Source organism: Gigantopelta aegis, chromosome 4, assembly GCF_016097555.1.
Source record: "Gigantopelta aegis isolate Gae_Host chromosome 4, Gae_host_genome, whole genome shotgun sequence".
Classification (NCBI taxonomy): Eukaryota; Metazoa; Mollusca; class Gastropoda; order Neomphalida; family Peltospiridae; genus Gigantopelta; species Gigantopelta aegis.
The window spans coordinates 46,716,577-46,735,392 of NC_054702.1; the positions used below are offsets into that span (position 1 = coordinate 46,716,577).

At 36.3% G+C, this 18,816-nt stretch overlaps 2 protein-coding genes across 4 annotated transcripts in view; both read right to left on the reverse strand.

The window, feature by feature from the left end:
- The window catches only part of LOC121370621 (F-actin-monooxygenase MICAL3-like), a 98,100-nt gene extending 92,106 nt beyond the window's left edge, over positions 1–5,994 (reverse strand). For all 3 annotated transcript variants that reach the window (XM_041495979.1, XM_041495978.1, XM_041495977.1), the window contains exon 1: positions 5,864–5,994. The gene's annotated coding sequence lies outside the window, so the exon portion shown is untranslated. The remainder of the gene's footprint in view (positions 1–5,863) is intronic.
- LOC121369861 (uncharacterized protein K02A2.6-like) lies at positions 378–4,221 on the reverse strand. The gene is made up of 3 exons (XM_041494937.1): positions 2,392–4,221; positions 1,263–2,276; positions 378–1,154 (listed from the first exon to the last, which is right to left on the reverse strand). The coding sequence occupies exons 1-3, from the start codon at positions 4,219–4,221 to the stop codon at positions 378–380; spliced, it is 3,621 nt and encodes a 1,206-aa protein (XP_041350871.1).
- Positions 5,995–18,816: the final 12,822 nt, after the last annotated feature.

Here is an 18,816-nt window from a genome sequence, read left to right on the forward strand (position 1 = left end):
GACATGTGGTCTACAATTCTCTGACAATTGTGTACTTTTAGAAACTTGTATTATGTTTATTGAGTCAGCTCGATACCGGAAGTACACCGACTTTTTGGTGGCATTATCTAAAACGCGGAATGTACAGAAAAGACAGATTGAGATATGTTACATTTCCCTTTCTAACAACTGAACTGAATGTATTACAATCACAAGTAATTAAGGCAAATTACCAAAAACACCATGTTTAACACATAAAAGTCAATAACTATTTTACCAAATGTCATCATGAGTTTCGTTTAAATAGAAGCATATCCGACATGGTAGGTAATAGTTAATTGAAACAAACAGGCAGTCTTATCAACTGTACTGTAATAGAATAACACAGTCATATTCAACTACATGTCCAGCCGCACAGGTGGTTTGACAACACGACCTCGAGTTGTAACATATGGAGCATTCGGCGGTGGTTGCATAGGTGGTTTGGCCACACGACCACTTTGGGGTGGCGAGTTAAGTCGCACAGCTGGTGTAGTGCTGGGAGGTGGTGTTTCAGCCACGACATGTGGTTCCTCGCTGACATCTAATGGAATGTCGTTGATCATGGGTGGTTGATGATTGGCTGCTTCAGTCGACTGCCGTAGATGTTGACGGTTACGACGGTATCTACTACCATCTGTGCTCTGCACAACGTAGGAGCGGGGCGTAGAATGGTGACTCTCGACCACTCCAGGTATCCACTCTTTGGTGCCTGGTAGAGGAGCTATCCTGACATGTTCACCAGGGTGCAGAGGAGGCAGCTCGCGAGTGCCTGAGTGATCGTAGTAATATTTCTGCCTCACTTTTGCGAACACTAAACGACGATTCACCTCATGTCGGTTGTAACTAGTTGGTTGGAGCATCGAACGGGTGGTAGGCAGTTTGTTGCGGGGTCGCCTGCCCATCAGCAGCTGAGCGGGCGATAGATCGATGCCATCGAGTGGTGTGGTCCTATAGTCAAGCAGTGCTAGATATTGGTCGTTATTCTTACGCCATAGTCTTTTAACAGTCTGTACAGCCTCACCATTTGATCTAGACAGGTGAGGGCTTGAAGGCTGGTGATCAATACCATAGCTTGCACAGAATTTTCGAAACTCGGCTGATTTATATTGCAGTCCGTTGTCACCTCTCAGGATCTGCGGTATGCCATATCGAGCAAATTGTCGTTTGAGTGCACAAATAGCAGTTGTGCTACTCTCATCTGATAGTTCATCTACCTCGATAAACTTTGATTAGTAGTCTACTGTCAGTATGTAGTGTTTGCCGTTGTAATACAGCAGATCTGTGCCAACTTCCTGGTAGGGGAGTTCTGGTGGTTTAGTTGGCATGAGTGGCTGTGGTGCTGGTTTGTTCTGGAACTCTGCGCATCGAGCAGAGTTTTTCACGGTTTCCTCAATGTCAGCATTCATACAAGGCCAATACAGTACTTCGCGTGCGCGTTGTTTGCATTTTACAATGCTCAAATGCGACTCGTGGACTAGCTGTAGCATGCGCGGACGGAGTGACGGTGGTACTACAACTCGCATGCCACGAAATATTAGTCCGTCTGACACCACGATTTCACTACGCACATCCCAGTAGGGTCGGAGAGATATCGGAAGCTGTGCACGAGTGTCAGGCCATCCTGAGTTGATAGTCTCTATGAGGTTGCGGAGCTCTTCCTTCGTACAGTTTTGGAGCTGGATAAGCTTCTCACTTGAAATGGCTAGGAAATCGAGCATTGACACAGGCGTAGTCTCAACTTCACTTGTACAGTCAGCTAGTGTAGAGCGAGACAGTGTGTCTGCAAGCTCTATCTGCTTGCCAGGTTGATATTTAATCGTGGGGTTATACAATTGGACAGTGACGTCTTTGCCAAGGATGTAATTATGAAACTTAACGCATCCATGCACTATTGATAACATTTCTTTTTCTATCTGAGCATATCTGCACTCAGCATCAGTGAGTGACCGGGACGTGTATGCGATTGGTCGGTCATCCTGTAGGAGCACAGCACCAAGACCAAATTGGCTGGCATCCGCTTGTATTTGCACAGGTTTATTAACGTCAAAGTATCCAAGTACGGGTGGCTCGCAGCAGAGTTGTTTCAACCTGTCAAATGCACATTGTTGCGCGGGCTGCCATTGAAACAGGATGTCATTTTTCAGCAGTTGTCGTAACGGAACGTCCTCCTCGCTGAGGTTCGGGATGAATTTTGCGAGATACGTGACAAACCCTATAAAACGACGGACACCTTCTTTGTCTTTCACAGCGAGGGTCTGGTTTCAGTATTTCGGATGTGAGTAAGTGACCCATGTACTGTACTTCGGAGCGCCTGATGAGACATTTGTCCATATTGAGTTTCAGATTATAATGAGTTGCACGATCGATCACCTTCCACAGGATGATATCGTGTTCTTCAACAGTGCGCGCGGCTACAAGGATGTCATCCATCACTGCTGTAGCACCTGAAATGCCCTCAAGCATTTGGTCCATAATACGCTGAAAAATCTCTGACGCCGACTTGATGCCAAACGGTAGTCTCAACCAACGGTAGCGACCAACAGGCGTATTAAATGTTGTGAGAAATGATGACTCTTCATCAAGACAGATTTGCAGAAAACCAGATTTTGCATTGAGAACAGAAAACACTTGTGCGCTTGCAATTTCGGAGACTACTTCTTCGACCGTTTTCATTGGATGGTGCTCGCGGAGCATGACTTTATTTAGGTCACTGGGGTCGATGCATATACAGACCTTATCACTGCGCACGACAGCACCCATAGAGCTAACCCACTCTGTCGGTTGGTCTACTCGGGTAATGTACCCATTATTGGTCATTTCATTGAGTTTATCCACTATTTTTGCTTTCAGAGCAGCAGGTTGGCGACGTGCAGCGTGAACAACACCTTTCGCACCAGGCTGCAGTTTAATCTTGTATTTACCGGGTAATGTACCAGTAGTGCGGACAAGCTCGGGGAATTCTTCCTGTGGGGCAGTATCTTTGTTAGTGTCAACATGATTCAGACGAGCTATCAGACCAATTTCCTCGGCCACTTCTCCGGAGAGAATGTTTTCTTGGTCAATGTCCACGACCTCAAACTTAGTAGAGACATGACATTCTTTGTGTGTGATTGGCAATTCAACTGACGTGGTTGGAATTATTCTGTGATTTGAATAGGTACGCAGAATCCGATTTGATTTCTGCAGCTCACCACTGTGTGCGAGTAGCTGATAATCTGACAGAGTTAGAATGTTACAACGTGCACCTATATCGATACGAAACTCAATGTCACGATCTAGAATGCGTAGCTTTTGTAGCCATTTTTCCTTACAACGTTGTTCAACACTATCCATTGCATAGATATTTAGCACTTCCTCTGTGTCTGTGAACTGCTCGTTCTCAGCCTGAACGGTGTTCACCTGCGCACGGCGACGACAGACAGCAATCCACTGCCCTGGCTTTTCACAATAACTGCACAACGAATTTTTAGCCAGGCATACACCCTTATTCCAGGTGTGTGCTGGATCCTTTCCGCAGCTACTACATGAACCACTAGTACTGCGTTGAGTTTTACGTACAGTTTGATGCTGAGTTCCGGAGTGACGATACGGAGCGTGCTGTCGATCGGGTTGATTGCGTTTGGTGTGGAGCGTTGATACTGAAGTATCTTCTTCGTAACCGCTACGTAGCTGGGCTTGCTCCCTTTTTACAGATTCGGATTGCCTGGACATATCTGTGGCTTTTTTCAGAGTAAGAGTGTCATCAAGCTGCATTTTGAGCGATAGAGCATCGTCTTTTACACCTACTACGATACGATCTCTGATCATTTGGTCTCGTAATTGACCATAGTCACAATGTTCTACTAAAACGTACAATGCAGTAATGAACGATTCGACATTTTCACCTTGCTGCTGCGAACGTTTGTTAAATTTCACATGTTCAAAAATCGGCTTTCGTCGAGCGACAAAGTGCGTATCAAATCTACCTTTAACTGTTGTGTAGTCTTTCTTTTCATCATTAGTTAGTCCAAATCCAATCATAATATCATCTGCTTCATCTCCCATCAAATACACAAGTGTGTTGACTTGCCTCTCGGGCTCTTCTTCGGCGAGGCCAGATGCGAGGCGAAACCTTTCAAACCGTCGTATCCATTTAGACCAGTCTTCAGGTTTTGAAAAATTAAACGATGCAGGTATAGAAATGTTCAGATTACTTACCATATTTGTATTTTGTTTCAGATGGCTCGGATTACGGATGATTTTTCAGATTTTTACTTCTGACACCATGTATTATGTTTATGGAGTTAGCTCGATACCAGAAGTACACTGATTTTTTGGTGGCATTATCTAAAACGCGGAATGTACAAAAAAGACAGATTGAGATATGTTACAAAACTGTATGCATGCCTAGATTACTGATTAATGAAAATAGTGCTTAATCGTTTGTATAATATTTGATGTTATCACAAATTGTTTTAGTTTATTGATTAAGCATATAAATTTTTAAAAACACATTTATTCAGGATTTTATTTTTACGTTTGGTATATATATATATATATATATATATATATATATATATACACACACACACACACACATATATATATAGTTGGTTAGTATATATTTTATATTCACGACACGTAAAGTATGATGATAATTGTCCCTCAGATATATCTAAACTATGTACTATTAAACTGGATTCTAAACACAACTGGTAAAAACTGTCTTAACAAAATATTTTAAAGGTTTAAAAAATAAAGATATATATGAAATTGAAACGTCTTGTTTTATTTACTAGAAGTAAAATATATGTACAACTGGGTATATGTCCCATACTTTTGGAGAAATATTCGTATTGAAATGAACTTTTGAACTGCATATGCCATAAAATGAAAAAACGTATTTCATTTCAACTATTTCTGTGCTTATATTCAATTAAGGTTCAAGCACACTTGTTATGGCACACACCTCAGTGGTTAATTGTTAGTAGATATATGTTACTGAAAAAAAAGGAGGGTGTAGTGGCCTTACATCTACCCATTGTGCCCTTAAGAACTCACTCTGGGCTGGAGCCAGTACCAGGATGCGAACCCTGTACCTGTCATCCTTGTAAGACCGACGTTTGCTTAGGCACTGCACCGTCGAGACCAGTAGAAAAATGTCATCGGAATTCCTCTTAACTAAGCCGATGGGGTCCGAGATTACCTGGGGCCGAGATTACTCGGGTCCAAAGTTACCCCTGTTCGTTGGCTGCTACTCCCGCAAATAAAATGGTCTCCAGGATTTTATAAAGTTTTTCACAGAAAAATAAATAAAAACCTCCCCCCACCCTGATTTGTGTGATCCAAAGGACGATCACCAACTCTTTTTTTTATTTGGCCTTATTGTCTGTTTTGTTTATTACATACCCCAAAATAATTTTCTAGCAGAAAGCCTGGAATTACTTTTATGAGCCTAAAAAAAGTTGTATAACACCAAAGTTTTGCGTAAAAAGTATATATTATTGGGGGAAGGGGATAAAAGCAAGACAGTTGGAATTGTTACCCTGCCCAAACATAATGTTCTGCTTATTCCTGTCATGTATCAGTATCAGGTCAATACTTTTTTTTAAAATACATTGTAGCCTACTATAAATGATGAGACGTTTATCTGTGTTTGGCACAATATTATTCAATTAAAAAATTATAGTTTTGGGGCACGATCTCGATGTCCCGTACTACCGCAAAACTCCATAATTTAAACTCATTAAATTTGAAAGAATCTACACTGCACTGCACTGCAGTCATTCACATTTGTCACAGACTCACAATCTGAACTACATAAAATTATTAAAAATAAATAAACCGTTCACCTATCACTTACGATATTATCTCTTGTAAAGTATACGTTCAGATTACTGAACAATTCTTCCCACAATGATAAATCTGAACCGGGCACACGAATCAAAATCATTCACAGGTTTTCTCAAATGTTTCCCGACCTTAACCTTTGCGATTAGCGCCATATTATTTTTGTTTGGATTCTGCGGGGCGACATCTAGCAAATATGTCGTACATTGTTACTTCCCCTGATTTATGAAGTTTCACGTACAGGCTAGATTTATAAAATGCATAAAGTTAAAATTCATATAAAAGCTTACCATTAAATTTTAAACACATATCAACTCAAATAACATTTTTTTTAAAAAGAAGTGTAAATTAAAAAAAGTTTCTTTACAATTTACCATCAACTTGCATTATTTTACAAAACCGGTATAAAGTCATTAAAGACAACTGATGGAACATCCAACGTAAACCACGCGCAGTCTGATGTTCTAACATGTCTTCACCCCTGTATTAAAAATGAGATTAATCTGTAAAATTTGATAGTAATTTGTTGTGAAACTTCTTTTTTTTTTTTTTTTTATGAGCTTAAAACGTATATTTTAATATAATTTTAACATAAATTATTGAGTTATATGCAAATTCATCGGTTCCCTTTTCACAGAAATATATATTTTTATAGTACATTTCTATTATTTAAGTTCATTCTAAATAGCCTACATGTTTGCACTTGAAAATTAAAACACATAAGTAAAAAATAGTAGTAAATGTAATGTAAACCACAGTACTTTTTAAATTAGAATTTTGTTCTTTTTTTATGTGGGGTGTTCGTCAAGGTTTACAATTATTTTAAAATTAATTCTAATATTTTTCCCAATTGATTGCAGGTGATTTTGTATTCAGTTAAAATGTCTTAATGTGACAAATGTTTTTTGTTTGTTTCTTTGGGGGTTTTAAAACTATAATGATATGTGCTAAACATGTGGACACCTAACAGCAGAGAGTGTGGGATTTAGTTCAGTAGAATGCTCACCTTAGTGCTTGGGTTGTAGAGTTGAAACCCACTGGAGGTTTTTTCTGGACATCCTAGTGTTCCATGACCAGTATATCAAACAATGTTAGAACCTTTCCTGTGTGGGGAAGTTGAAAAATCGAAACAGTTTCTTCTGGAGACTGTTTCAGAAATACCAAACGTTTTACAATAGGCCAATGATTAATAATGTGCTCTACATGGCGTTGGAAGCAGGGAGGCCGGGGGGGGGGGGGGGGGCTGCCCCCGCCTCCCCAACTCTGAAGCTGAAGGGTCAGGTGATCTAAATATGGAAAGATTATTTTGTTTAATTGTACTCCAGCATTTAGAATGGAGAATGTAGCTCATAATTCTCTATGTTATTAGAAACTGTTTTAGTATGATAAGAGTTGATTATAAACATTCCAAATTGTTTTATAATAATTATGTGCAAGTGTGTGTGCATGTGCGTGAGTTTGTGTGAAAATAAACTCAATTCTTTTCTTTGTAGAAATGCTGAATAAAGTAGAAAAAGAAATTTATTATTTAATAACACTCAACACATTTTTATTTACGGATATATGGCATTGGTCATATGGTTAAAGACCATACAGATGAGAGAGGAAACCTGTTGCTGCCATGCTAAATGCTACAATATTCTATTAGCATCAAGGGATCTTTATAGGCATGTCATGAAACAAGAAAAATTACTAGTATAATACTGTCATTAGCCTGATAAAGCTACAATTAGGGTCCCCAGGAGTACTAGGGTACGAGTCGAGTCTGACAAGAATCAAGTCTGTTCACAGGACTCAAGTACCCGTTTAATTAAGGAAGAGCTCTCTCATTTAATTATATTTTTTACGTCATTTTGCCACATGCTTGCCACCGGTTAGCCTACTTTATAGGGCTGAAACATGGATGGAAAATAAAAGTCGAATGTGCAGCATGTAATACAATGGTATGATTTGGCATCCATGTTCAGCGCTGGAATAAAGATGCATAATGCTTGTTTACTTTATTCCTTAGTCTCATTATCATCTAGTGTAGGGTACTCGGGTCCAGTCGAGTTTGACCCTCGATTACTTGTGTCCAATATTTTGAACTTGTGGAGGCCTTAGCTGCAATTGGCCTTTATGCAAGGCAGGCTTCTATTCAAAGTTGGCCTCTAGTGTTTTCGCAATGTCTGGGAGCCGGCCTCTAATCGAGGCAGGCTTTTATTCAAGGATTTACGGTAAATAAATTGTTTAATAAACAAGTCTCACGGTAGAGGACAGCACTAACCTTAAAGTGTGTGTATCTGGAGGGGGTGGGGGACTAGTTCATAATGTTCATCATAAGGGGCAGCTGGGATATAAAAAGGCTCCAAACCCTGAGCGAGTGCTCCACAAGGCTCAATGGGTAGGTGTAAACCACTTGCACCGACCAGTGATCCATAATTGGTTCAACAAAGGCCATGGTTTGTGCTATCCTGCCTGTGGGAAGTGCAAATAAAAGATCCCTTGCTGCTAATCGGAAAGAGTAGCCCATGTAGTGGCGACAGCAGGTTTCCTCTCAAAATCTGTGTGGTCTGACGCCATGTAATCGTAACTAAAATGTGTTGCGTGCATCGTTAAATAAAACATTTCTTTCTTTTTTCTTTTCACAAGAGCAATTTAGTAAAAAAAAAAAAAGAAAAAAAAAAGGGATGAGATTTTATGGAGAATTATGTTCCCAATGGTTATTTCCATGGCAACCATGATAGGTGTCACCACCAAATGTTATCACAATGACTGTGCAATTTGCCAATTTATTTCCATGGCAACCATGATAGATGTCACCACCCCATGTCATCACAATGCCTGACATTTTGCAAATTTAAAGATAAGCAAAAGTGAATTGGAAAATATTGAGGGTGTTTTAACTCTTCACTCCCAGGTTTGTTCAATCTTTTTAGATGGTCTGATCCAGAGTGGGTCGCAAGATTGATAGGGGTTAAAGGGGGGAATTGTTTAGAACATCAGTGCTGCAGATCTTTTTTTGTATCCATGTTTGATGTCAATTATTGATATCAATCTGTAGGACGTAGTAGACATGGCATTAGCTCCACAGCTTTGATATCAAAAAAAAATTAAGTTTAATCTCAAGCACTTAACTGGTAACAGTGTTTAATAACTCAAATAAATGTTCATCAGTATGAGGATAAGAAGAAGTTTGTTTAGTTTAACGACACCACTAGAACACATTGATTTATTAATCATCGGCTGTTGGATATCAAACATTTGGTGATTTTGACATATAATTTTAGAGCAGCAACCCGCTACATTTTCCCATTAGCAGCAATATATGCTCCATCCCACAGACAATATAGCACATACCATGGCAAATGATATACCAGTAGTGGTGCACTGGCTGGAATGAGAAATAGCCCAATGGGCCCGCTGACAGGGATCAATCCTAAACTGACTGCGCATCAAGCGAGTGCTTTACCACTGGGCTACACCCCGCTCTCTGTATAAGGATAATATTAAATGCAGTTGCTTATGACTAAGATAGCACAAAAGGATGACATGTCATGGGAAGACAATTTAACAGTATGTTCCATTGTTAATGCTTAAACAGAAATAATATACCTGATAATGATACTAATCCATTTATTTCCAAATAGTAGTAGTACAAATTAAGATAGACATACATTTGATAACATATAATTACAGATTTTACAAATTTGCTCCTCAAAATGTCATGGAGGCAAAGTCTGCACTCCACAAAATCAACCAATTTTAATTATCAACAAATTAATATAAATTTACAAAATTCATAATGTATCAGTAAATTAATGATTATAACTTAAAATAACAGAATTTTTCTACATACATTTTCCTAATCTGTGAACGAAGGTTGGATATATATGGATGTTACTACAATTAGCGGTAAATTTCAATAACAGTGAACTGCTATGTACATTATAAGTGTTAGTTGTTGTAAATACTAAGGAATACACACTAAAACTAACATAAACCATCGAAATAACCAATCATGTTCTCAGTTGTAAATTACACAACTGTGTCTTGAAAACAGAAAGTACAAAATTAACCAAATAAAATACAGGGTTTAAGCTGGTCCTAAAACCAATAGTAACAATATGTTGAATTTGGTCAAATCCAAGTTTCAGATATTCAAACAAAGTAAAACAAAATTAACACTCTTTAAAACAATGTTTCATTTTTTAATTACCTTTTCTAGGCAATTTAGTTATGAAATATATGTGTCAAATTAGCTACAATTGTGCATAAACCTATTTGATAAATGGTATCTTAAACCCTGTATATACATTAATATTAATTAGTTACTAATTAAATAATTAAAAAAGAATCGGAGTTTATCTGAGTAATAATGTATATATAGGTAGTACTAAACCAAATAACTTCCGGCTGGGTCAAAGTTCGAGGTGCACCCAACTTTTGATAGAGAAGTGAACACCACAAGTCCTGTGATTGGTTACAAATGTGAGTAATAATTTCATCTGGGTAAAAAAAATATGCAATTTTATTTCATCTAGTACCAATGTGTCAAGTAGCCTTGTGCTTGAAACATGTATGGGGTACCTGTATAATAAATTACTCAAATTTTGTGCGGAATTAGGGTAGTCATAGACGCTACCCGTTATCTCAGAAACGAGCAGCTTGACCCCCTATGTTTTCTGATTCACTTTAAGTGTGAGGGTGGTAGTATTTATATCTGTGGCGTTTATGTCAATTGATACACTGCAGGTAGGAGTTTTAGCCACATGTGTTACTATTGTCGTCTATGGGATTTGATTTGGTAGTATACACCCTATATATATATTTTTATATATATATATATATATATATATATATATATATATATATATATATATATATTTAAGGATTGTCTGTTATTTCTTTTAAGTTCATTGGGGTATGAACAAAAAAAAAAATCTGCAAACTGTGTGAATCAACGAAGCCATATATATATATATACGGGTGTATATATATACAGACAGACAGACGGATAGATATAGATATATATATATATATAAATACATGTATAATATATATAAAAAACATTGCTACTGCTACAAAATGGGGGTGCACATGTCCCCTTCCCCCACCCACCACTTCCTACACCAGTGATATGTTAAAGCTATATACAACATTTTTTTGCAATATCTTAAGGCACTATGAAAAAAACAACTGGAAAACTATATGTAGGACCGGTAGAGGACTAATAATATGTTACATCACACCAAGTTTGAATTGTACAAGGAAGGGTAATTAAAAAAGCACACACCCAAATACATAAAATTAAATTTCTTTAATATATTTATTAAATGTTCAAACACTAAACACAAACAGGCCTGTGGGAGAGAATTTTGGATTGGGAGAGTACAATATAATTATTTAATTAAAGTTACAATTAATTTGTAAAATACAAGACTCCAAGCTGCTTAGGTGGGCAAGGGGCATGGAACTTGGTTATGCTTTTGAACTGTAGATACCCTTAAAAAGCCTTCTGGAATACCAGCATTTTAAAATAAATTTTTCCATCACATTTAATACAGAGGAAAACAAAAGTGGAAGAGCCAATAGCCCCCACCTCAGCTCAGCTCCAATAGGCCTGCACACATAAGTACACAAATACATGAGGTCCTTAAATCTAATTCTGCCTACTAACTACATGTAAGTACCGGTAATCCACAATTGGCCATAACCGATAATGTTTATTACATCCACAATCCACTGCATCATTGCAGTGATGCAAGTTCCACAACATTTGTGAGGAGGGCTACCACTGCAATTTTAAAACAAGTAAGTACAGAAAACAGTTAAATAAAGTCAAAGTGTGGCTCTTTGTTAGTTTTGGTGATACCAGGTACAGTATATAAACAAGGTAAGCTGCGGTCATTCACACTTTTTGATAATGGTATGTAAAAGTGTGTATTTTAATACTGGATATTTCTGCTTCTACATCATATGCTCAGATAGTGACTCCAGTGGCTCTAACAAATGTTGCTACAATGTATATGCTGCCGTTTCTCCATGGGACTGGACAATTTCTCATTCAGGGGTTTATCTGAAGGCCAGATTGCTTTCCTCTGGTCCCGGTATCTGGGTCAGTAAATCTTGGATCCCTTCATATCAAGGCATAGTGGCAAGCATTAACAGGTAGGCAACATTTCTAAGTTTCTGTAATCATCTATAAACGAAAGCACAATAAGCTGCTGTTAGGTACCTCCCAACAAGTAAATGTATTTTGACCCAGCTCATCCCTCTTCGACAGTGGTCCATATTAGTCTAGCCTCTATCCTTCGACCAATCAAACCTGGGTGACCCTAATTGCTGGTATAGCTCTCAGGGTCACAGCGGCATGCAAGCTATCTCACCTCATCAAGGAATGGACCTCAAAATAGGTACCAGGTATTACAGTTAGTTCATTTCTAATCATTTCCTGTACTGTACTTTGATTGAACATTGCAGTGGTAAGTCCCTTCCCACCCTAGTGTCGTCCAAATATTGTCTCGGCTTGTACTACTGGCGATGCAATGGATTGTGGGTGTAATAGACATCAATCTATTATGGCCAATTGTGGATTACTTGTACTAAGGTGCTGACAGTGACAAACATAGTAATGTTATTAATAATAATAATAATAATAGCAGTAGTAGTAATAAATGTAATACTAATAATCATTATTATTTATATTTAAAAAGAAGATAACTCAGTAGAAAACTCTTCTCTCCTTCTCTATGAATCAACTTGTACATTAAAACATTATACAAAATAAATTATACATTATATACATCTTTATATACTTGTTAATAGATTATATATTTCTGGCTTATACAATGAAACCACACCTAACAACCACCTCAGTTCCAAGACCACTCCATTATAAAGACCAATATGTTACAGTTCAGTATAATTACTTTAAAATACTCTCGTATTAAGACCACCTTGCTGTTACTGATTATGACCAGTGAAGTTGGACCTAGTGGTCATTTGCAGTACATTTTGACCCCACATATGTGACCACAGCATTTGCCTGTCTTGTCGCACAGGCTACAAGCAATAATGTGGTGAAAACGTGCCTCCATGTACAAAGGTATTCATTTTTTACTAGCAAGGAATCGGTCTACAAATTCACGACATGATTAAATTGCTGGAATGTACAGCATACAGTCTTTTTTTATTTTGAAAGTTCTGTTGAAAAATAGCAGATGAAAAAAGCAGTTACACACAGTCATGCAATTTCCTAAAAACAATTTCCATGTACTGTAGATCCTGAAATTAGCACGTCCCTAAATTAATGTGAGTGATGGTGGGCAGACTAAAATGCGACATGAAATTAATGCGAGTGGCATCTTTTTGAAATATTACTTTTCTGACAACATACGTCCGTGTATTTTTCGGCTAAATCCAAATTCCAGGCATCGTTAATGAGATCATCTCACTAACATGTCTGTATACACATCAATTAACCTGGTTCATCCTTAGTGTTTTTGGTGAGATCAACTCATAGCTTGCTGGACTATTCATTGATTCATTCATTCTTTATTGACTTTGAGCTAAAAAGCTCATCAATTACAAGAAAATATATAAATATATAAATACACAAATACACAGGTGAACAATGGTGACAGACAATGAAATAATGTTCAATGGAAAGTAAGTAAACAATAAATAAATAAATAATACTTTTTCTGATTAAATAAATAAGCAAATGAGATAACTACATAGTGTTGTTTCTTAACTGGGTAGCTTGATACAGATAATTTCCTAAATTGCGTAACTGCTTAATGTTATTAATAGAAAATAGTTGAATAAATTTGTGAACAGATGGGTTTTTCCAACAGTAGGGTTTAATATATGATTTTCTTAATTCACTATAAAATGGACATACCAGTACTAAATGAAATTCATCTTCAATATCTTTATCACAAATTAAACAATTTGTCCGTCTCGCCTACAATGAATTGTTTTCCAGTTGTGTTTTATAAATATATTATAATTTTAATCTGTGTTTGTTTTGTTTTAATAACATCGGACACATAGACAAAACATAGAAATAAATGCGTCATATTATTAATGCTAACACTAACTTGCATCTGTCGCATTAATATTATGATTGCATTAATTTCAGGATCTACAGTACTTGTTTCTTGAAGAAAATGTAGTACCTTTGTAAAAGACTATATACCATCACCACCAATCAAATGACCTGTTAGAATAAAATACACAATCAAAATGTACCAAACAATAATCAGTATTATTGGGAATACGATATTAGGACCAATCCATTATTAAAACCAGTTTTAATAAGACCCACAAGTAGTCATAATAATGGCGATTCACTGTACAATCCTATAATATTTACATATGTATATGTAAAAGTATTGATGATCACAATGCTGTTATGCTACTTTTATGATTAAAGTGATAGACACTAGTTTTTAAAGATTATAGCATAGTTTTTACTTTTAGAGCTGTTTTTGTTAATTGAAATCAGACATTAGATATATTTTAATAATATACATACTTTATAAACAAATAACCACACATTCCCACCTCCCTTTCATTAACCTACATACACATAGGCATTAATGTACATATTGTGGTATCAATTACATATAACTAATTGTCTAACGAGTAGTATAGATTCCTATCTGTAAAAGATATGACGTCTTGAGGGGACACGTCATCCTAGCCAGCATGGCCGCCGCCTGTATATTCATTATCAATTTAATTAATCATTATCGGACATCATCTCGTGTCCATCTTTGGCATCTTATATACATGTATTATACAATTTTGTAAAACATATTAGTTACATTTTAAAAGAATAATCATATCTTCACTAAATTATGTATTATATTTACACAACTGTTAGAATAAAATACACAATCAAAATGTACCAAACAATAATAATCATTACTATTGGTAATTCGATATATGGATCACTCCATTATTAAAATCAGCTTTAATAAGACCCACAAGTAGTCACTTTTTAGAGCTGTTTTTGATAATTGAAAACAGACATTAGATATATTTTAATAATGTACATACTTTATAAACAAATAACCACACATTCCCACCTCCCTTTCATAATCTACATACACATATACATTAATGTACATATTAACATTCATATGCATGTATTATCTTTATTATTTATACTAATAACCATTGCATACATGATCCATGCTACATGTATTTATTTTTTTAAATTAATGTATAGTAAAATAAAATAACATTATATACATGAATTATACATTTTTGTACACCATATTAGTTACACTTTAAATGAATAATCATATCTTCACTTAGGGGATAATATCACTGTGTTCCGTTGTTAACTATAAGGATTTATCACAAAATTTGAATTTAGGGATAAGATGATATTCAATGAAAATGCTTGTAGTAAGTAAAGTATGACGTACCAGTAATATATATTTATTTTCCTTCACATGATGTCACTGACTTAGGAGCGAAGCAAAGGCAAATGTTTTAGTATTATAGTCTGTAGTTTGAACATAATTTATTGTAATACAGGATACACTGAAACAATTTTTTCATTTGCTGTTAATTGTTGTTGCAAAACGTATGCATATGACTGGACTTTACCTTTGTGAATTGGTGTTTCAACCTCATATTGAATTATTTCGAGGAATTCGTCTGGATTAATTTTGGCCAAGAACCATGTTGATGGGGTAGGTCTACAAGTTTATAACTTTTACTAACATATTTTCACTTATTGTTTTTATAAATTCATTTACGAAATGGCAAGCATTATATTTGTGAGTTTTTCAAAATGTTGCGAGATTTTAAAGCAATTAATGCTGTTTGAAATTGGGTTTACAAAATCGATAGTCATTTCCTTTTGCCTTCTTATCAATTTTATTGTCCCAAAAAGTGTGCTCTAAACAAAAATAGTGTGCTTCAGATTGTGATACAATTATTTCTGCTGAACCTGCTTGTGCCATTTTGGGAACACGGACTAGAATAGCAGTAATAAGACACATGATTGAATTTACTGCTGCGATCGATCAGGGACCAGACCTTACTCGGGGAGGGTGGGTGTTCATTGCTGCTAACAAAGTGTTAAAAATTACAATGGCACAAAATAATTATAAAATAAGATAAATAACATCATTTTGATCTGAAGTTAGTAATATTTTTGAAAATTATTTATAACAACGTTTAAATATAATGGAAGGCGCAGAATTAATACACTAATGAAAACACCACACATGAGGCCAAGTGACAAGTTTTCAGAATTTTGTCATCGTGATAAATTCTGGGTTGTCCATGACAGTATACAACTATTGTCCGATTTATCATGAAAATTAACCAATGGTAAAAAGGCTTATATCACAGTTGTATTAGAATAAATTATACATACTTGTATGATAGTTATGCAATTCATTTATTGTAAAAACTGTACAATTACCTTTCCCACTATGTACATAAAATTGAATGAAACTTACATAGAGCTATAACTCAAGGATGAAAATGTTTGTAATCTTAGCATGCAATGCAATGATATCTTAGCATGCAATGCAATGATAACTATAGTCCATGTATATTACAGAGTTGCATTCATAAAATGAAGCCGGTTTGCAGGGTTTTGGGAGTTGAAACCCCACCCTTCTCATGTAAATTTTCTTTTTTGTCAATGTATTTCCTCCGGGAGTATGATTCGAACCCCTCCCCCATGAACATCGGTCGGTAAACACAAATTAAACCCTTCCCCTGCTAAAATGTATGCACATGCATATGAAAATTATTTTAAACCAAATTCAATGTTTATTGATCTATGGTATTATCGGTACACTGATATATTATGATTCATACAGTAAATTACAATTCCATTCAAGTTATAAATTTGTATTACTACTGGCATTATACATTTTACTTATTTTACTACTTCTTGAATATATTGTTAATGCAGCTGTAGATAATAGTTTATGATACATATAATGATACAGGGGGGAAAAGAACGAAGGAATGAATGTTTAACAACACCCCAGCACAAAAAAATACATACATATAATGATACAGGGGGAAAAGAATGAATGAATGAATGGATTAATGAATGAATGAATTAATGTTTAACAACACCACAGCACAAAAATTACATACATATTATGATACATGGGTTAAAGAATAAATCAATGAATGTTTAAAAACATCCAAGCTCAAAACATACATTGGTTATTGAGTGTCAAACTAAGGTAAGCACATGAAAATGCATCATACTCAGTACCAGCAATAACTGTGTCAAACGTGTCAATGTCTGTGACGTTGCACACACACGAGATGTCCCACACACGAGGTATCCTACACAGTCTGTTTTCAGCTCCCATCTACGGTGGTGTTTTCAACATTACCATCAACGCCAAAGAAAACAATCACAAACATCAACACACTTCAAAAAATCCGCCTAAATGTCGACGTATACTGTCCGATTCGGATTCCGATTAAATTGTACAGCACGCAATCACATGTAAGCCATGTGCAACAAACTGGCTCAAACCAGGACGTGTCAAGGGTCACGCACTGTTCTGTTATTTTCGAGTTGTTTCTGTGTTTTTTCTTGTACCAATACCTTTCTAACTTCTTGGTTCTTTTGTTGTTAACACATTTTCTGTATTCATTTTTTAAAATGCCAACTATTTCTTCCATAATAACAATTTGAAAAGAACTAATTTGGATGTTTTAAACTAAAAATGTTTTTGTACTGTGTGCCCTGCTTACGACTGGCAGTTTCTTGTATGACGTCACAAAATTACTGGTTTTCAGGGTGGAGTTTGTGAGCGTGCGTGCGTGTAGGCTCGTGTGTTTATATGACAATATTACTGTGATCATTTTCAAAAATTAATAAACACTATATATCTACCAATATTTTTAAAAACCTGCTTTTTATTTTGAGTGTTTTTGGAACTATTCTTCTGTGGATACTGTTATGTGTGCACCGGTAACAGCGCGTATGAATATATTGTTATGGCTGCTAAGCTTGTTACAGAAGTGGGAACGTAAATATACTTTTAAAATCGTTAAAGAATGACAATGGGTAATAAAGAGAATAACCAACTCACTACGAGGAATTACAGATTATCTGTCCCTCATGAATTAATGTTGTAAAATGCTCACCAGAGGCTCGGGTTTACAACATTAATTCACTCGGGACAGATAATCCATAATTCCTCATAGCTCGTTAGTTATTCTCTAAAGAGAAAACCCGCTGCCACCACTTCATGGGCTACTCTTTTTGATTAGTAGTAAGGAATTTTTTATATGCACCATCCCACAGACAGGACAGTACATACTGCAGCCTTTATTACACCAGAGTTGGAACACTGGGCTACGTCAAGTTGTTAGACAGACATGGATCCAGAGGGGGGTCGAGGGGGTCCGGACCCCCTCCCCATACTGCTGAGGACTTTTTTTCTTTCTCACTTATTTTAATGAATGGGTGAGTACACTCTTAAATATTTTTCATTTAATTAGTTGCATATGAACCCCCACTTCCTAAAAAGTAAATTAGTTGCATATGAACCCCCACCCCACTGCAAAACATTCTGGGTCCGCACCTGTTAAGAGTGATACCGGGCACTAGTATGGTGATATATCATCATACAAAAATTATCATCATGCCTATCCCTATAAAATCTACATTATAAAATTATAAATGTTTCATAGGTTGGATCAACCTTCAACATCAATTAGCAACAGTCCTTAGCATCCACTGAAAATAGTAAATACACCAAGAACTATTCAATCACTCATCACTTCACATCTCAAATTACTCATCAATGTTACAGTGACTAAAGGTTCAATCACTCAGATCCTGTTATTAGGTTTACTAAGGACATCGGCCTTTGTGCACTGGCTGGAATGAGAAATAGCCCACTGACGGGATCGATCCCAAACTGACTATGCATCAAGTGAGCTCTGCAGCATTGGGCTACATCGTCCCCCCCC